Source organism: Notothenia rossii, assembly GCF_949606895.1.
Source record: "Notothenia rossii genome assembly, chromosome: 11".
Taxonomy (NCBI): domain Eukaryota; kingdom Metazoa; phylum Chordata; class Actinopteri; order Perciformes; family Nototheniidae; genus Notothenia; species Notothenia rossii.
Genome location: NC_136910.1, coordinates 9,632,761 through 9,653,605, shown reverse-complemented (window position 1 = coordinate 9,653,605; position 20,845 = coordinate 9,632,761). Strand labels below are relative to the sequence as shown.

At 40.3% G+C, this 20,845-nt stretch overlaps 2 protein-coding genes across 4 annotated transcripts; one reads left to right on the top strand and one right to left on the bottom strand.

Moving 5' to 3' along the window:
* Positions 1-381: 381 nt before the first annotated feature.
* On the bottom strand, positions 382-4,512 carry LOC307025872 (serine protease 33). The gene is made up of 6 exons (XM_079660828.1): positions 4,210-4,512; positions 3,909-4,021; positions 3,691-3,770; positions 2,428-2,699; positions 1,046-1,206; positions 382-894 (listed from the first exon to the last, which is right to left on the bottom strand). Exons 1-6 carry the CDS (start codon positions 4,250-4,252, stop codon positions 649-651), a joined length of 915 nt encoding a protein of 304 aa, XP_079516954.1. The 5' UTR covers positions 4,253-4,512; the 3' UTR covers positions 382-648.
* Positions 4,513-6,801: 2,289 nt separating this feature from the next.
* pax10 (paired box 10) lies at positions 6,802-20,114 on the top strand. 3 transcript variants are annotated; one of them, XM_079660860.1, is made up of 8 exons: positions 6,802-7,337; positions 11,755-11,981; positions 12,191-12,388; positions 14,734-14,816; positions 14,901-15,060; positions 15,328-15,401; positions 16,657-16,789; positions 18,007-20,114. In XM_079660860.1, exons 2-8 carry the CDS (start codon positions 11,876-11,878, stop codon positions 18,105-18,107), a joined length of 855 nt encoding a protein of 284 aa, XP_079516986.1. In that variant the 5' UTR covers positions 6,802-7,337; positions 11,755-11,875; the 3' UTR covers positions 18,108-20,114. The 3 variants fall into 3 exon arrangements, with proteins under 3 accessions (XP_079516986.1, XP_079516985.1, XP_079516987.1); XM_079660859.1 differs by having other exon boundaries at positions 11,679-11,981; XM_079660861.1 differs by lacking the exon at positions 6,802-7,337 and adding an exon at positions 9,420-10,841.
* Positions 20,115-20,845: the final 731 nt, after the last annotated feature.

The following is a 20,845-nucleotide window of genomic DNA, read 5'->3' as shown; positions in this document are numbered from 1 at the left end:
ACACATTCCTAGATAACTGAGTCAGGGTTGGTCATAAACGTCAAAGGGCAAAAAGGTTTGATATTTTAGGAGTAAAGGAGTTAGAATTATCCCCTAACAACATTGATATTAAGTTGGTACTGTTGAAAACACACCTTAAAATTGGCTTACTGCTTTTAAAATAAACATTTGAAAAAGGATTAAAAAAAACTTAAAGTGTCCTGAAAATATGATGGGGATATTTGTTCAAAAACGTCAGTACTGAGGAGTTGTAATCAGATGTATAAGATGTCGATATAAAAAGGCTAGCTTTAAAAGAGCATGAATAAACCTACTTAAACAACACGTGGATTGTAAAACACTTCCAAACTCGGCTATAAAAAGTTGAACAGAGCACTGACCTGATTTTTAAGAATCAAATGAACAATTTATTTCAAATACAGAACACATAATTTATTAAGCTCATAATTCTGATTTCAAATACAAACTTATCAAAACTACTTTTAAATCAGTTAAAAAATGTACGATTAAAATTACATTTCTTGTTCAATATGGCTTGATATGCACTTCACTTCTAGTTCTACCATTCAGGAAAACTTTTGGACACGAGTCTGACATATTATTTGTTTTCTCCTTCATTTGGCCTTGATATCGCGTTGATAAAGTGTTCTACTTCTGAAGCAGGATCAGTAGAGAGGTGACCAACATGGCCGCCCTCCCACACCAGTTCTTTGCAGCTCGGCCATACAGGCGGATCCCTGGGACCGTGTCTCTGATTAAGCTGGAGTAGCTGGTGACTCTCGCGTAAACACCTGGCTGGTTCTCTTGAGCACAGCCCAGTCCGAAACTCACCACCCCCGCCTGCACCCAGGTCCCATTCACCATCTTGCAGACAAGGGGCCCTCCTGAATCGCCCTGAGGAGAAGACACACTCAAATCAGCTTGGGGAGGAAATAAAGTGCTCTAAAGGAAGATCTTAAAAACTACACAGTGCATGCTAGCAGCTCGTGAGTGTGTCTGAGTGACTGTAAACACAGAGCATCACAAACAGCTGATCCAACAGTACCTGGCAGGAGTCCTTTCCGCCCTTCTGGTATCCAGCACAGATCATGTCATACAGGATGTCCACCTGCTCCGTCGGGTGCGTCTGGTACATCTCCTGACATGAACTCTGGGAAATGATTGGCACCTCCACCTCCTGCAGAGTCCCGACTCCTTGCAGAGGGACTGAGGGGAACACGGGGACAAAAAGAGGATGGTGAGGGAGACTTTGTAACTTCTGCAACTAAACAGTTTGTGAAGGAAAATCTTAATGAGACAAGTATTTAGAATCAAAGAAGGCTGCAAGACACCAACGTGATCTCTGGCACTAAAGGTTTATTGGATCTTGTAGAATAGTGCAATCACATTATATAACACATTACATTCTGAAGCCAAGCCATTCTCTCTCGATATTTATCCTAAATATGGGAAGCGGTAAACTTGTTTATTTCATTTCAAACCTTTATTTATCCAGGTGTATCCCATTGAGATCATTGATCTCTTTTTCAAGGGAGACCTGCAAATCTATCCGAAGTTGTAACACAAGATGGTTCCTTAAAACCCTTGTTAACATTTTCAAATCAAAAGATATGTATCATCGCTGTCTCTGAAAGGTGTCGCAAGGCTTTGTATCTCACTGACCTCACAGTCTTAACTCTCATCAGCAGTGGGCTGACAGTTCTACGCATCTATGTTTTAAGACTACATTTTGGAGAGAATAACTTGACAGGAGGAGAGATATAACACATTTGATATTTAACCTAAGGCCTACTTAAATGATTCATAAATAAAATAATAACATTAAGAAAATACTCAACATAGGTAGTCAGCATGCTACAATCTACAGTAGTATGGTTCAAAATGAATTCTAATTACTAGTATGTTGGTGCAGTTAAGCATTTAAATGACATCTTGATTGTATTTTAAACTATTTATTGTGTATAAATATTTTCTAACATCCCTACATGAAAAGTGGAGTAAAGTGAGTGTTTAAGATTGAGTTGCTATATTTGAAAACGCTTATTAAAATGTGCTACCAAAAAAAGTGTTGTACTTTTTTTGGTAAAACTAGTTCAAATGATAAAAAATAATTAAAATATTGATGTTAAAAAGAACAACATCTTGATTCTTACATTAATCAATTTCCCACCCAAACTGTACTCTTTACTATGATATGCCAGCACAGCACACACATATTTATCTTTAAAAAGATATAATAATTAATATCATAAACATATAACTGTATGGCAAATAAATACAAGTGTATTCACAAATGATGTGTGTTCCACTATCATGCATGACATCAGAAAAACCAGGGCATTTCAGAGACCTGTAAAATAATTAACTGCTGCACAACAGTAATCTTTACATATACTAAGACAATGTGCAGAATTTAGCAAGCCTTACCGTTATCCCTGACATTTCCCCAACCGGTGACGTAGCACTGCAGGCCTCCTGGGAACAGCGTACCAAAGTCGGGCAAACAGACGGGCTGGACGTAATCTGACCAGGTCACTGGGCTGGACAGCTGCACCAACGCCAGGTCCTTCCCATTGTGCGGCTCGCTGTAACCAGACGGGATCACCACCCGGCTCACACTGAACGTCGACTCGTGCAGGTTCCATCCGTTCAGCCGGTACCGGCCAACGTAGACGACGTAAGAGCTTAAATCTGAGGGACTGAAAGAAGACATATGAATACTGTATGACTGGAAATTCGAAATGTGAAACAATAAGGAATGTAATGCCAGACAGGTGCTACTTGAAATGTTTACCATAATCTAGGAGGAAAACACAAAGTTCTGCTCACTTGCACTCACTTTAATAACAACATGTTGGTCCTTGAACATTCATCTAGTAAAGTCAAATAAATCAAATGAAAAGTCCTTTGTCCTACTAAGCAACATTCATTAGAAATAATCGTCAATTAGTTGTCAACATTAGAAACACTCATTATTATTGATGTTGTCAAATTCATCACAATGGCGCAGGACACAGGCATGTGGTTGTTTTTTTATTGAAAGGCCACTGTTTTTAATAGCTGTTCTTGTAGTATTTTGACTGTTTCTACATATTGTGTTATGACTAGGTATTTCTACTACCTTGTCAAATAGATTGTAAAACTCTAAGATACTTCCTGGTTAGCTTGTATGCACCACAAGCCTGGAAAACACACACCTCAATTCTGAGGCCCAACCCTGGGTTCTTTTAAATCAAGGTTAAAAAGCTTTCTTTTTAATGCAGCCTATCCTGAGATCCTTTAACCGTGCCTTATCATTGCACTTTTAGCTGCAGTCAGTATTTTATCGCTTTTATGAATTGTCTTTTTTTTGTTTGTGTGTTTGTTTTGAATTATTATGTGTTAAATGCCTATGTGAAGCTCTTTGAATTGCCTCTGTGTCCTAAAATGTGCTATGCAAATAAACTAACCTTGAATATTAAACAAATAAATCAAATAGGGTTTGTTTGGAGGGAAAGTCATTTTCTATAAGACTTTCTGGTGTGCATCCTTGCAATAAGTTAAACATTTAAAAACAAATCAATCAAGTTGGGATATAGAAGCTTCCTGAGATAAAATTATATTTAACACCTAAAATGACCAAAACAACTCACAAAGGAATGTGATTGTCCCTCAGCAGTGAATCAGTGAGTCTGAGGACAGTTTACTTACTTGGGGAAACAATGAGCGGCTGATAAGACCCAGTACTCTGAGATGATGGAGCCTCCACAGATATGACTAGCAGTCGTTAACTGGAGGCCGAAGGGGGGAGGAAAAGGAGTGAGTCACCTCGGCAAGCAACAAGCAAACTCCCCCTCAGCAGGTTTTATGAACAAGACCTGGAGTAAACCCCATATAACTTATGCTGAAGAGTATTACAAGGGACCTACCTGTATATCCACCTGCCACGGCCAAGCACCATCTATGGCGTCCATCCCTCCCACAATCCTGTTCTCCACTATCGGTGATCGACCACATTCTTGGGCATACGAAGCCAAAACGCCTAAATATATTAACACAAATTACATTTAAGATTCACTTTGGTCGATGAAGCTGTTTTTTTTACTCAACAAGCGAAAATACAGTTCTATCCGATTAGCTAACACAGTGTGTTTAACAGGTGGACAAAGAAACAGCAGACATGGCGAGAGCAAGGGGGACATGAAGGGGAAAATGAGGGTTCAAACTCACCTATGCACAGAAAGATGGCACGAAACTGTGATTTTGGCGACATTTTGTCAGATTTCGCAACTATTGAGCAGAACCGACTATCTCTTAACAAAGAAAGGTATCCTCTAAAAAAGTTACATGCAATTCCCCACTTCTTCTTCCTATGTTGAGGCTTAAACTGGAGCAGTAAGACAATTAAAAAAGTTACATTTCCGTCCGTTTTGTCGTCGATAAATCCCTTAACGGTTCAAGGCTTTCCGAAAAATTCTCTAGTAAATTCCAAGTAAACGCCTCGATCACCAACAGATGGTTACCTGTGCCCCTACAGCCAATCAAAAATGCTTGTCCCGCCTCCTAATTCACCTGAGCACCAATTACATTTAAGGAGCACAACCGCGGACCAACCAGATCTGCCTCCTGATTTGGTAACAAGAAATGTCCTTTTTCCGTTTTTGTGTGAATAATATGATCCTTTTCTCTTTTCCCACCGAGCGAAATTGCATGTTAACATTTCGTCAGTTAATCATGCAGGCCTCAATCCCAGACAGAGGTAAGTGATCACATACGGTTAGTCCACTTGTTTTTGATTTTACTTGCAAATAGCCTAACGGTTTAAATGTTGTTTTGGTGCTTTAACTTGTTGTTTAGCGCGATGTTTTATTTTAGTTGAATATATGTTCAACTAACTAACTGTATATTGAGTAAGATATGTTGTACATCATGTTTAAAATCGTTTTTTACATTGGCACGCTTATCATGTTTATGAACGCGCTGTCTTTAAACAACTCTCCTGTTATCTCCATCAGAACAACCTTCTGGATCCGCACCAGTCTGGTTTCAAGGCAGGTCACTCAACAGAAACTGCTCTCCTTGCTGTCTCTGATGAACTGCACACTGCAAAAGCAGCCTCCCTCTCCTCTGTCATCATCCTTCTGGACCTGTCTGCTGCATTCGACACAGTGAACCATCGGATCCTCCTTCGCACTCTCCAAGAACTTGGAGTTTCAGGCACTGCACTTTCCCTCCTCACCTCATACCTCAACGACCGCACCTACAGGGTTACTTGGAGAGGGTCCGAGTCCGACCCTTGTCAATTAACTACAGGGGTCCCTCAGGGCTCGGTTCTTGGTCCCCTCCTCTTCTCCCTGTACACAAACTCGCTCGGGTCTGTCATTAGCCCGCATGGTTTTTCATACCACTGCTACGCTGACGACACCCAACTAATTCTGTCCTTTCCCCGCTCAGAGACCCAGGTCGTCGCACGCATCTCTGCTTGCCTAGCAGACATCTCTCGGTGGATGTCTGCTCATCACCTCAAGCTCAACCTTGACAAGACTGAACTGCTCTTCCTTCCGGGAAAATATTGTCCCACTCTTGACCTAACAATCAACATCGGCACCTCTGTTGTTTCCCCGACTCAGACTGCAAGGAATCTGGGTGTGGTCCTAGATAACAAATTGTCCTTCACTGCAAACATCGCTGCTACAACCCGCTGCTGCAGATACACGCTTTACAACATCAGGAGGATACGTCCCCAGCTGACCCAGACATCAGCGCAGATTCTGGTCCAGGCTCTCGTCATCTCACGCCTAGACTACTGCAACTCCCTCCTGGCTGGTCTACCTGCATGTGCCATCCGACCTCTGCAGCTCATCCAGAATGCAGCGGCTCGTCTGGTCTTCAACCTTCCCAAATTCTCCCACACCACACCGCTCCTCCGCTCCCTTCACTGGCTTCCAGTAACTGCTAGAATCCACTTCAAGACACTGGTACTTGCGTACCATGCTGTGAATGGATCTGGCCCTTCCTACATCCAGGACATGGTTAAACCGTACACCCCAGCACGTGCACTCCGCTCTGCATCAGCCAAACAGCTCGCTGCACCCGCACTGCGAGGGGGACCCAAGTTCCCGTCAGCAAAAACACGTGGGTTTGCTATCCTGGCTCCAAAATGGTGGAATGAGCTCCCCATTGAAATCAGGACAGCAGATAGCTTACACATCTTCCGACGCAAACTGAAAACTCATCTCTTTAGACTCCACTTCGAGCGATAGAATTACTAACAAAGCACTTATATACTAATAAAGGGCTGGCTTTCTAAATGCCAGTTGAGTAGCACTTGAAATGTTTGGCTCTATGAAACCTGATGTACTTATATGATTCTGTTTTCTTAAAGGTTGTATCTTCCTGGTCGAATGCACTTATTGTAAGTCGCTTTGGATAAAAGCGTCAGCTAAATGCAATGTAATGTAATAATGTATGAATCGTTCAGTGGATATATTCTAATAATATAATGTATAGCTTTTTTTTATAGCTCTTTTCCTCCAAAATAAATACAGAAATTCTATCAGCCATTTAAAGATATAACCTGTGTTATTGGTATAAAGAAAAATAACCTTTCACATTTCAAATCACATCATTTTGCTAAAACAAACGACCACCTATGTAAACTACTAGGTCATGTGTACTTAAACATAAGCTTCACCTTAATACCAGGTTAACAAGTTGAAGCTGTTCTGTGGTTGCCATTAGCCTTTTGTGTTTGTAGACAGAAAGAGTAGGTTTCTTGCTCCAGGAACAACACAAACCAGTTTGACATGTTTATTTTTCCAAGGAGAAGCAACTGGGTTATAGCACACACAAGAGGCATCCTGGAGCATGTAGGATTAGGCCCAAAATGACCCAGGTCAAAGGTCAAACACTGCCCTAAATTGTGTAGATGTGCATATGTATCTGATTGTATTTTTTCCAACAGCTAAGCAAGTTTGATGTTTTTGGCTGTCAAATTGACTAAGATGATTGTTTTTGAGAGTGTGCCACACATCAGGGCTGCCGTTCCTCTTTTTGTATTACATGACACCAAATGTTTATTCCTTCTGTCCGTCTAACGCTGTCTGTCTGTCTCCCTTTTTCCTTCTCTCTTTTCCTCTCTTCCCTCCCTCCCTGCCTCCCTGCCCCAGGCAGTGTGTCTAGTTTCACAGAGCAATTGAAGGTGACAGGGACAGAGAGAGAGGGAGAGGGAGGGAGGGACAGAGGGAGGACACATCACAGTATCGCCTCGGGCTACACAACAGTAGAAGAAGAGCGAGAGATGGAGGGACAAAGAGAAAGAGACACACGAAAGTACTCATAGGGAATTCCATAAACAGGTAATTGAAACATATAGTTATACACACACAGCTGAATTGTGTGGGAGTGTGTCATATATGTGTTTGCCCGCAGGTCAGATGATTTTAACTTTTTTTTTAATAGCAGTCTTTTTTGTGTGCGAGCCCCTTCCACTCCGCTCCCCTCACTCATAATATATGAACGCATTACAGGATCCAGTCAGTAAAAGCAATTATAATGCACTCCAGTTTGTTTTTATTTTAACGACTTGATGAATATTTGTCATGGCATTGTAACCATGGTGACTGCCTCCACCGCCGCCACCCCCCCCCCATTTCCTCCCCTTCCAGGCCCGTCCACCACCCCTTCCCCATCCCCCCTTCAGCGCTGTAAAAAAGCGAGGGATGGCGAGGGAGAGGGAGAGAGAGAGGTGACAGGAATGAACTAACAAGATGCACTAAAAAAAAGCATGTCCTGGAGCTACATGAATCTTTGCAGTGAAGCACGCGCCGCCTCACACACACACAAACACACACTGACACACACACACACACACACACACACACACACACACACACACACACACACACACACACACACACACACACACACACACACACACACACACACGATATTGCACTCAGCAGATAAGGATCACATAGGTTACGCCACATTCCAACAACTGGAACACAATAAGATGCAACAATGATTTCTGAATACAGGAACAACAAAGGCGTAACCAGGTTTAAAACAGTGGGGTTGGAAGATTAGGTTTTGTGGGGGGTTTATGGCACGTTTTAATGTTTATAAGTTTAGATTTTTAATTAACTAAGCAGTTTTATTTCTCGACTTTCTTTCAATTTCAATGTTTGTTAGTACATTTGCGGACATTTAGGGGTATTTCTACATGAGTATTTCAATTTGTTTTGCTTCTTTATACCTCTACTACACTTACTATTATAGAGGCATATTTGTATTGTATTACTCCCTTACATTCATTTCACAGATATAGTTAAAACTCATATTAAAAACATACATACATTGGTTTTGTAACATATAAAGAATTGTATTACATGAAGCTACCAAGAATAGCTTCACTAAGCTCCACCTCAACCAGCTATGAATATTTAAATGCTGCTTTTAATGTTTATGTATCAGAAATAATGATATGCATTGATATGATACCTCTTCAATCCTGCTTTTAATGTTTGATTGTTTTTGTATTATTTGAATTAAACTTTAACTATATATTTATTTGTTGTTCCTTTCTTTTCTTTCCTTTTCACTATATCTGTAAAGCGTCTTTGAGCACCTGTAAAAGCGCAAACAAAATAAATCTATTATTATTATTATTATTATTATTATTATTATTATTATTATTATATGTAGTCATTGAGCTAAATGAGAACCACATTTGTTACTTAAAGTGAATTTTTCTGTTTACACATTTCTACTTTTAAGTAACATTTTGGAACTTCACTCATAATGAATTATCATTATGTGTATTGAGGGCTTTTACCTAACTAAAGGTTCTTAATGCTCCTTTTTACCTGAACTTGTCAAGTCCTCTGCTCTCTCCGAGGCACGTCTTGGAGGAAAGTAACAGAGAAAGAAGGAGGGGGGGGGGGGGGGGGGGGAGACAGAGACAGAGCAATGGGGGCAGTGGAGAAAGAATAGCAGAGTATGAAAGAGAGAGGGAGCGACAGAGAGAAAGGGAGCGCAAAGTCTTGTCAACCGGAAATAAAACAAGCTGGCACCCTCCCCATCCCCAAGCCCCAACACCCACCCCAAAGTCACATACTTCTTCTTCACTCTCTCTCTCTCTCTCTCTCTCTCTCTCTCTCTCTCCCTGCTTCCATCTTCCTCCTCTCCCCCTCTGCTGCAAAGAGATACATTTAAACCCCAGTTCTGCTCGGCTCTCGCTCTTTGACTCGGCCATACATACCGTCATACCTGCGTCATTACTCACGCCTCACATCAGACCTTGTGTGTCTATCGCCGAGGGTTTCTGTGAGGTGCTCCTTTAACCCGCTCTGGGGCCAGACAATGCCTTTGTTTATTGTCCCGTAGCTTTGAGCTCACTGGCCTACAGCAGCAGCAGCAGCAGGACAATGCCTCTGTAGTCAGGGAACAATACCCAGGTGCTCACATCTTTTAGCCCCTTTGTGGGAACTTGATTTGTAGCGTCTCCGCAGCACTGTAGGCCTAAACAGCTTTCGGTATAGGATTAAGTAACTCAGTCCATATGAGCATTATATCAAATATATGATTAAGAAGATAAGCTCAGACACTATCAAATTAGTCTCGATCGACTAGTTGATCCATCGTTTTAACAATTGTTCATATAAAGATTATCAAACATTAACAACCTCAAAAAATCATTATATTAAATAAAGTTTCTTTAGGCTTTCTACTGATCGCCAATAAGGGCAATTTGAGGAAGAGTGTGTAAAATGTTCAAGACTTTATAGTTTAGTTAACCAAACTGAAGAAATAAATCAGCAGATTGTAACATGATCTTTTCCTTAAGATAAGTGTATAGACTGGAACATAAATAATATAAAGCATTATGTAACTATATAATGTATAATGTGTAAACACAAATGACTTGCAATGCATTTTAGTTGGACATAACAGAAGCCAAGGCTGATAGCAAAATCAATCAAATGTATGATTTGCGCAGCATTGGCACATATCATTTTGAAAACATCTCTCTAAACATATGAAACTTTTTGTTACGTTAGCAGCCTAAACAGATATGAAGATGTGTGTTTGTAAGTCTTATATCATCTCCTAATGATTATATTGATACCTGTTCATCTTTTATTTTTGCCTTGAATATATAAATGTCTGCTACCGCGTTGCCAACTCCAGTATTTTACAATACACTGCAATACAACACAGTAGTAGATGCATGTAGACACGTCGAAGCTTTATTAAAGTTAAAACAAATTAGGATCAATAAAATGAGTCCTCAAGTGTGAACATTGAGCTTATTGTTATTATGTTACTGGTCTGGTTGCACATGTGTTTGTGTGAAAACGCGTGCACTTGACTGCCTATTATACTCTCTATTTATGTGCAATTTATGATTAAAATTGAATTCCATGATCTATTTATCACCCACTATCTCTCCATTATCTGTGCTTTATGCTCCACTCTCTCGGCCTCCCCTCCTCCTCTCGCTGGCATTAAGTTCAAACTTGACACTGATGTTGACTCACTTTGTCACCCCTCGGTGGCTCCCTCTCTCTCTCCCTCTTTCTCTCTCCCTCTCTCTCTCTCTCCATCGCTTGGAGGACAAGAGTGCCCGCAGACGCATTTCTCTCCAGAGCCCCCCCCACTCTCGCTCTTTCACTCTCTCTCACCCTGTCTAACTCTCTCCATCTCTATCCTACTCTCTCCTTTACACACACACACACACACACACAGTTATTGTCAACAAATCTGGAGAACAAGGGACGTTAGGGGTACAGGGGAGTAAAGGTCCACAGAGGAGGAAAGTAACACTCAGGACCCGGCACGTCATTTCACCTGGACACTTGGTAAGTTTGCAAAAATGTACAGTCTTTCCGCTGTTTTCATGCGGTGTCGTTCGGCGCTGATCTCAATGTAATGTGGACTTTGAATAGAGGCTTAGGAAATGGACGACAAGTTACTTTGCCGTTCAAGTAGAATTTCTAGGTTTTAATTGACAAACGGATGATTAAATACGGGGCTGCTTCACCCAATTGAAAGAAGTTTGACCTTTGACATTGTGCTGCTGCAGTTTCTGAGATTTACCCAGTATTGACAAGTCCTTGCATTCCTCTCTAAAATGGATTTTCCGAACAAAAAAGGGAAAATGAGATGAGATTATAAGCAGAGAGAGGCTTTTATTCATCGCGGACTCAGAGATATATTTATTTGAGAAGGTAAAGATGCCAATGGACGTACTTGAACCTTAATGTCTTATACTGAAAGTTAAACATGGGCTTGGTTCGAGTGTTTCGGAGGAGATCTTGTTCATGGAGCCGCTGTCTGTGTATATGCCAGTTTTTGGCTACATGCAAATGCAGTGTCTTTTCATGCATACGTGTGTGCATGACAGCTCGTGCTTACCAGCAAAGATAGAGGTAAAAGCAAGTAGCATAATAAATGTCAGGGCTTTTTAGAGTGGGTTCTAATGTACCTTTGCTCCCCACGGTATACTAGCATACCAATGTATAACACACACACGTAACGACAGTGTGCATGTAACTAACTCCATTTCTGTCTGTCATCATGAGGCTAATTCGCCACAATGCCGACCATGTGTGAACTCATGCGATATGAACCCCTCCTTCTTCTTCTTCTTCTTCTTCTTCTTCTTCTTCTTCTTCTTCTTCTTCTTCTTCTTCTAGTTCTTCTTCTTCTTCTAGTTCTTCTTCTTCTTCTTCTTCTTCTTCTTCTCTTCGTAACTCCCCCCTCCTTCTTCAGGCGGAAGAATTGGAGTACCGAAGGAGGGAGAGAGGTGCCAAAGGTGACAGTAAACAGGGGCGGACACGCACAGGACAGGACTCCGTTATTTTCTCTTCATGGTGGTTTGGACACTCATAGTATGTATGAGAAGTTAACCATGCTGAACCTGCAGAGCGGCTCAAACTGGAGTGGGCCTAACAACTGGTACCATGACCCCACTGGCGTTCAGACGCAACACAGCACAGGTGAGAAGAGATCTTAAACATATGCCACTGCTCACAGATCATCAGTTCATTGTCGTACAATTTAAACCAAATTTAAAGCAGTGGTCACTTGTGGCTGTTTCATCCACTTCCTGTTCAACGCATGCTTCAAAACACTCTGCTATACTAAAAAAAGGTAGGAATTTTCTTGACACTCCCACATCCCTTTTTGTCACTTTCCTCTCTGGCAGTGTCTGAGGGCTGTCTGCTGGACACAGAGGGCAGCCTGGGGCGGGAGGCTGGGGTAGGAGGGGGCACGGGCCGAGGGGGAGGAGTCCCCGTGGAGAGGGACGAGGGCGAGGAGTCTCAGCTGAGGCTGCAGCTCAAGAGGAAGCTGCAGAGGAACAGGACCAGCTTCACTCAGGAGCAGATCGAGGCTCTGGAGAAAGGTCAGGCCATGCAAGCACGCACAGCTCACTTGCTGCTTTCCAGCCAATCGCTGACCTCCGTGGTCATGAGTGTAGTCGTGACGCAGCTTGTCCTGCTGCTTTTACCCCCTGCCAACACCTTTGTTATATGATTATTGTTTGTACACCTTGTTTACAGATTTTTTGCTAACTGACACGGAGAAATTACAAGTTCATATTTTGGTAGGACACGATTTGTATCAGTCCCTTTGGCAGCAAACAATGCCACCCATGATCACATCCAGAAGCAAATGATCCATAATCTTCCACAAAGCTCCAAAAAAGCCTAGGGCAGTGTGTATAGCGTTATAGCGAGTTCTTTTTTATAATGCATCATTACTGTGGTTGTATTACGCAGCGAGATCCGGCCCTCGTAGCCAGATATTCGTTGAGAGGGATCAGAAAGCCACCCTTGACTGGATATGGCTGCAGCGGGCCCTTGAGCTAAATCAGGACGCAATGTCCACTGTGCAGCCGAGCGGAAGTGTATCTCTGTGGTCACTCTCTGCAAATGACATTAATGAGGTACTCTGACCTCAGCGCACGGCCAAGGCACAATAACAATCATGTGTTGACACAGACGCCAATTATAACCGAGCCAATTAGAACAATCTGTGAGACGGATTTAATTTATGGAGCAATTGTTGTAATCTATGTGCGATATGGATTTATTAACCGTGTGTTACTGGTGTGAGCTTTAGTCTGGATTATTTCAGGGTTAACGCGGATCTTCCTTAAGTCTTAAAAGGCTTTGACTTAATTTGTCTGAAAATAAGGCCTTAATTGGTCATACATAAGTATTTTAAGACTTTTAAAAATCCTAAAACAATGAAGTTGGATTTTATGAATATTATTTCTGGCATTTTAAAAATCCCTAAATAATTAGTTGAAATCTAACCTGACCCCAAGTCATTTATTTTTATTTTTGTATTGAAAAGTAGGTCTGAAATGTACTCGAAGTGGCTTTGAATAAATCTTTAATCTAACTTGCCTTAAGCTGTATAAACCCTTTAAAGGAGGGGTAGGTAATTTTGGAGAAACCAGCTCGAGTGCACTAGAATTTCAAAATACACAGCCGGAAAAAATCGGCCACTTCCTTACAGAGCCCCTCCTCCAACACACACGAATGCGCACATGACCAATGAGGGCATGAGATAAGTTTGTGCACAGATGGAAGGCTGACAGGCAGGTAGGCCATCCAGTTATTTTAGCCGGGCGGCTAAAACTATTGGTCTTGCTTTTTACAGTACTACGGCTTCCACAGATGAAATGTTGTAGTATATTTTTGGTCAAAGCACTTAAGATATTCATTGCTATCGGGATGTAAAGAGCATTCCATGGAATATAACAAAAAGTGTATCTCGAGCCGGTTTCTCAAACTTACCTACCCCACCTTTAATTACAACATTTGTGTAAATTATAGTTTTAGCAATAATTTTTTTTTTTTTAAAGTGCCTTTTTCAGATTTAACCAATCTGATTTGTTTTCTCCGTTGGCATTTATTCGACATGCTTAGCTAATGTTAAGCATCACAAGTGCAGACAGTAAGATCTCTAAAGACGTCTCCATTAGCAGACCTGAAGCTTCACAGTTGATTAGGGTGACTCAGACTGTCAGTTGGAGGGTGAGGCATATTCTCGTCTCGACTTGTCAACAGCAAAAATGTCAGCAGTTTGTCAACTTTAAATGAAATGCCACATTGAGAAATGATCCTCTGATACAGAAAGTCTCAATGATACGAACTCTTATTGTTTAAACAACAGCAGAGTCAGGAATTGACTCTCCTAAGGCCCCTTTGTCTGTTTTATTCGGTCACTCAGAATACAAGATAATAACACACAATGCTTCTTCTGATGAGAAACAACACCGCATTTAGAGAGTAAATTATAACAAAATGATAATGCATACAGATCTTGAGCCTAATTTTAGTCCACCTACTCTGAAATAAAGTGCTTAGGCAGCTTCTCAACTTGGATCCTTCATTTGAACTTTCTGCGTGTTGCATAAGGATAAATAATTTATACAAAGTGCAACAGATAAATATTTAAAATATGGTTGTAAGGATACATCTTAGCTTCCTGGATTTGTGTATTCCACGTCAAGATCATTAGCGACACTGATCTTAAGCACTAATTTCTTTATGTGTTATGTGGCGAAAATCTAGTAAATAATAGCTGATTAAATCTTTGAAGGTGCTTTCTTTTAAAATCAACATATGAATTTAAAAAACACGTTAACACTGAACGGCGAGATGCTCCACAGTTATCCTGTCATCTTCCAATCAGGACTCACACTGTGTGCTTGACATTAGTTAATATCTTCCACAGAGTTTGAAAGGACACATTACCCAGATGTCTTTGCGAGGGAGAGATTGGCAAACAAGATTGATCTACCCGAGGCTAGGATACAGGTGAGAGTGGATTGTTATTCCTCTGAATCACAACCTGTTAATACATGTAGATTATCACGATTAAGAAACCTCTTTGATTGACAGGTGTGGTTCTCAAACCGAAGAGCTAAGTGGAGGAGGGAGGAGAAGCTCCGTAATCAAAGGAGGTCAGGGGGTGTGACTTCCTGTTCACAGAGCCAAGCCCCTCTGACCACTTCCTTCAACACGTCTGTCTATCATCATCAGCAGCACGGCAGCAGCTCAGGTAAACACCTGCAAGACCACCCTCTATTTCTAGTCATAATTACAGTTATCAGTTACATTCAAAACAAGACTTCACATTTGTTCTGTGTGACTTAATAACAAAGATCAGAGTGACATTTGCAGGCAGGCAAACCATTAGAGTTTCTCCATTAGCGTGCATCTATATTTCCACTGCAAGATGTTCCCGTCACATGCTCGTGAATGTGTGTGTGTGAGTTTGTGAGTGTGTGTGTGTGCTCACCATCTCGCTGTGTGTGTCTCTCTCCAGGGTCCATGTTGAGTCAGGCTGAGTCGTCCCTGCCCAGCTACAGCTCCTTGTCAGTTTTCTCATCTGGAGTCCAGGTTGGACATTTCATCATTCATCATTCATCATCTGCGCCTTACAAACTTTACGAAAGCAGGGCATCGTCACAGAGCAGACCCCCATTATTAACTCATTTTATAATACATACAATAATGGCATTAAAAAGTAACTCATAAATATTACTTATTTTACAACGACCACTTCTAATGTAAATGATACCATCATTTTTACTTATTTAAAAAAATATCTTGTTATAATTTTGATAATAGTACAACATTACCTAAACGTGCAAAGTGCAAACCTTGAACTATGTGAAGTATACAGTGATTTTCAATATAATATTGATTTAAAAGTGGCGATACAATCAAAAACAATCTCTCAAATATTCTGCGCTCCCGTAGTTGTAACATTAATATAGCATTTTTAGCCTCTCCCAGTACTCTCTAAGATTGAAAATAAGAGGACTTCCTGTTTGTAAATTGCCTTTGTAAAACTCTCTACATCCATTTCATTTTATCAAATAGATATCTCAAAGCCTTAAGCTATTTTTTAAAGCTTCAGTGTTTGATATAGACCAAAACCCAGAGGGGTCTAAAGATATTGGGGTTTTGGGATCATCAATTGCAAAATACATTTCGAAAAACAGAAATAAAAAAAAGCTTTGAACATATTTCTCCAGCGGGGACAAACATCACAGTATTTATCATCCCACAAGTATGGCCTTATAGACATATTTTCTTTCTCATTAATTATACATTTTAAAACACATGTTCGACCCTCTACTTCCTTTTTTTTTTTAAATGTCCTGCACATATGTCAAACTAATTAAAAAAAACTGATAAATTTGACGGAAAATATGACTTAAAATGTGTGCATTAAATCATATTTTCCAGTGATCGGGCTAATTAGTGAGTCTCTTGTTCAGTAATTCTGAATTTTTGATGAATACCTATTATTATAATTAATAGGTATGTGTATAATTGGGTCTATACACAATTACTTTAAATAGTTTAAAATGACACCGCATTGATGTAGAAACAAAGAGCAGAACATAAGAGTTAAATCATTTTAAAATCATTGTAGTTAAACGAAAAAAAGAATATGAGCCGCTGCTATTCTCCTACCATGCAACACCACTCTAGCGCCTCCATGTGGTCAACCGTAGACAATGCAGTCAATGCTTTAAACTGCCTTTATACACATTTAGAAATTGGTTCTCTCAGATTATATAGTTTGCTGTTTTATTATAAATCTAACCTACATCTTTCCCTTCCTTTTCTTCCCCTCTCTCAGTCTATTCCTCCCCAGTCGGCCTCCTCTTATTCCTGCATGTTGCCTCCGTCCCCCTCTACCCCGCGCAGCTTTGACTCCTCTGCGTATTCCTCCCCTCATCTGCAGACTCCGTCCTCAGCCAACTCCAACACCGGTGAGTGTTTCTGGGGAAGATATGGGTTCATTTAACAGGTGCATAGAGATATATCTATACAACTATAATATCTACAACACCCCTTGTTGTTTAATACCAACCAACTACAAGTATGTACAATATGTACAATATATATATATATACGCCGTTAATAAATGTGCAATATATACCTGGCTGCCAAATCCTCAGAACTGTTACAGGATGTGTATTTTATCAATTGTGTAACCTTTTTGTAATAATAAAATGTGTAATTTTTTATGCATGCTTCTTAGGTAACATTAAGCTGTCTTTGGCCCTTTTTTTGCTGTAACAATTAGGGTTGCAAAATTCCGGGAATTTTCAAAGATGGAAACTTTCCACGGGAATTTATGGGAATAAACTGGGAATTTTCAAAATTGAAGGTTGGCTCTTCATAAGGAACTAAAATATAGTTGGGGAAAGTATATTTTAGCAAGTACACTTGAATATCCATGCCATAGCACACTGCTTACTGCATGGCTATTGAGACCACACAAAGGTTAGCAACAGGCTCACAAATGTGAGAGTGGAAAAACTGGTTGGCATTCGGGCAAACCTAAGGCTCTTTGAGCCTGACACAGAGCCTTCCTCAACAAGGCTGGACAGTGACACTGCAGAGGAAGACTCAGAGTTGGATGTTGATGAGGCCCAGGAAGAGCCCGTTGACTGAAAGGCTTTAGCCAAAATGCAGAGGATCGCTTGAAGGAAGATTTGCATGTTTAATGGGACTTTTTGGAGGGAGAAGGACTCATTAAACATTTAACATCTTGACTTTGTGGGGATTTTTGGATGGGGGGGTGCATTTTTGTTCATTTTGTAATGAGTGGGGTTGGGGGGGATGAGTAATATTTAACTCAACATTCCTGTTTTCGTTCCTCAATGAAACAAATAATTGTTCAATAAAATAATTAAAACTTGTTCTGTTCTACTTAAAAAATATATATATATTTTTTAAATCTGTTGAAATGTCATGTTTTTTTGTTTAATTTTGCATCGAATATTTCCAAAATTCCCCAGCTTAACTTCCCATGGAAACTTTCCGGAAATTTACCGGAAACTTTCCGCCCCTTTGCAACCTAGTAACAATGTACATTTCCCCTCTGTGGGACTAATGAGGGTATTCTGATTCTGATTCTGATATCTCACATCTCACCTACTGAAATTCACAATATATAAATCTCCTTCTGTTCTCCATCCAGGGCTCATATCGCCCGGCGTTTCAGTACCGGTCCAGGTCCCAGGAGCCGACCAGCAGACCATGAGTCACAACCTGGGTCAGTACTGGGCCAGGTTACAGTGAACTACAGACAATCACTGCCAGCCGGCAAACGAAAGAAGAACGATCGTAAAAACGGGCATGTAACAAAAAAAAGTGTCAAGAAAACAATATGGGGGACACACGGGTTATAAGGACGCACAGGACTGAAATATATGATGAGTTGCAGAGCCTGAAATGCATTATATGTTTACAAATTCAGTCAAGAGCAGCTTTGGTTGCACTTTACAGTACTCTGGTCATTCTGGTATCTGCTTAGTATTATCAGGTTGTTTGGATATTAAGTTGATTGTAGGGTTGTGATCAGGATTAGAAATAGGTGTGTTTGGATTATAATTGAGCCAGGATTAGGATGAGGTTTATAAAAGGGCTGAGGTTACACTATCTGTGGAGGTGCAACAGTGCTTTTTATTGCCTGATAGTTGAGAATAAAATCTTTTTAAACATATTTTATTGTGTAGAATATTCTGGCTTAAATTGGAGTTTCATGATCTAAAAAAATAAGAAAAAAGGCATTACTGTATTTTCCCCAAAGGATATACGACTGAAAACTAGTCTGTCCTCTTAATACTGTGAGCAGGGGGGTGAAAAGTGAGGACGATTCTAAGGGCCCATGACTGACAGGGGCCCAAACTATTTTAGAAAATTAAGGAAAAAAAAAGTAACCAATTTGATATCTTTGCATCGGGCCCAAAATCCCTGGCAGCGCCCCTGACTGTGATTTGTGGTTGAAAGCTCTGAAAATTGACTATTCTGTTATTTACGTTTAAACCACTTTTATCCGTAGTCGGCGACCTGACATTACCAGCTCTCAGCCCATTAAGATAAACTTAAATATCTCCAAATATAGCTAAAAAAAGAAGGGTTTTTGCTCTTACATTGAGCAAGTGAAAGGGTTATGATTTTACCTCTACCACGCAGAAATGCTTCGGTGATTCAATGGTACTAAGTAAATGCCAGCAGATGTCTGTATTGTGAAGTGTAACCACAGTTTGTTGTTTTTTGAGCAGCTCAATGACATTGTGATAGCAGCTTGTTCCCTAAGCATAAGCTATGTGAGGCTACTGTGAAGATTTTAGACTTGCTTATGGCAATCACTTTTACTGAAACTTAAACATTACAAAAAAAGACATCCCGCCTACCCTGCCAGCTACATTACACTAAGACTGAAACTGCATATTTTTGTACAGATAACTGTGGAATATTGTCAGATGTTATTGGAGGGAGGAATGTAGCATGTCTTGGACTCAAATCATCCTCAAAAGCACAGAAACAGCATCATTATTTGATCAAATATCGACTGATACAAGGCTGGATACGCGTCACAGATGACTTTGCCAAAAATACAGTACAGCAATTAGGTTTTCTCTTGTTTTATATAAACAGTATATATATTAGGACTTTACGTCAGATGTATCTAAAAGAAACAAGCAATTCCATTACATATTTAGCAGTGACTTGTACGTAAGTGGCAGGGACTTTTTAGTACATCACTTATGACCCATATCCATTAGCCAGTGACAATCGAGCATCATTGCAAAGCAATCAGAAAGAGGCTGCCTTCAAACCACCAAATGAAAACACTGCAGAGACTGACAATCAACGCTGGAGGTAGAGGAGATTACAAAAAAAATATGAAAACTGTGATATTAATGCAACACTGTCAATACAATCGCTATGACATTGTTAACTGTGCATGACCAAAAATAAGCCGCTATAGACAATCAGCTACTTGCAGAAATAAATCGAGTATTGTAAAAAAGCGTTACTGTACATTGCAGAGTTTTAACCTCTGCTCACTTTCCTCTGACTATTGGTTTTGTTGATGCATCTCAGTTTAAATCTCATATGAAATGTCTACTTTTAACTCTTATTTATTTGTCTTTTCACTCGTTCACACAAGTCCTCTGTGTTGTTTCTGTTGTCGTTGTGTGTTGTGTTAGTTCTGTATAGCTACCAAGAGTCAACCCTTTTGTGAAGGCCTTGGATCCCTTTAATGAAAATAAAACTGTGTGTAATGAAAGGTCCTTATTTCTCGTGTGTGGTTCAAGATTTAAACATTGTGATGTTTGGTATTTGAGCTTCTTATTTTCTCATCATCATTAATCATGTATATAAATAGGTACATTTAATATAATGTGACAAATAATTTGGTTTTGATAACTTATCGAAAAAGGATATTTTATGTCAGTGTTGCTTATACAACTTGTTTTCTGCTGCCCCCAAGTGGCCAAAAACTGTCATTACTGGGTTAACTTGTTATTTGTTCAGGATAAAGATATTAGAAAGAATATTATATTAGTCATTATGATTAAAGCTTACAAAAGTACTTTTTATAGGTTTAGAAATGCTGGACACCTGAGGGTCAGTGTGGAGAAGTGAGATCATCCAACACTTAAAACATTACCCACATCCCTTTAAAGAGTCAATAGTATAATCGTGCAGTGGACGGGGCGGCAGCTGGTCAACCATTAGCAGCGCAGCATTTGTTCTAATGGTATGGCTCACTTGGGCCCTGGAGGATGGAAAGAATTTAAAGACGGGAGAAGAGGAAGGGGGGAGGGGGAGAGAAAGATGATACCAGTGGTGCTCTGCAGAGAGAACTGGTATGCATGAACACAATGAGAGTCCAACATGAGATGTGAGATGCCGGTGCACTCCAGCCTAATGCAGCGTCATGAATTTCCACCAAATGTATTTTAAGTACTCACTGTGGTATAACACAGGAAACATAGTTGACAATGAAAACGACATTAATATCT

Bases quoted from the DNA above. Each gene is read 5' to 3' on its own strand.
- pax10 (XM_079660860.1), top strand. From the start codon at position 11,876: ATGTATGAGAAGTTAACCATGCTGAACCTGCAGAGCGGCTCAAACTGG. The intron at 11,982-12,190 runs GTGAGAAGAGAT...CCTCTCTGGCAG, and splicing joins TCAGACGCAACACAGCACAG to TGTCTGAGGGCTGTCTGCTG. The intron at 14,817-14,900 runs GTGAGAGTGGAT...TTTGATTGACAG, and splicing joins TACCCGAGGCTAGGATACAG to GTGTGGTTCTCAAACCGAAG.
- LOC307025872 (XM_079660828.1), bottom strand. From the start codon at position 4,252: ATGTCGCCAAAATCACAGTTTCGTGCCATCTTTCTGTGCATAG. The intron at 3,771-3,908 runs GTAGGTCCCTTG...TTCGGCCTCCAG, and splicing joins CGTGGCAGGTGGATATACAG to TTAACGACTGCTAGTCATAT. The intron at 895-1,045 runs GTACTGTTGGAT...TCTTCTCCTCAG, and splicing joins GCGGAAAGGACTCCTGCCAG to GGCGATTCAGGAGGGCCCCT.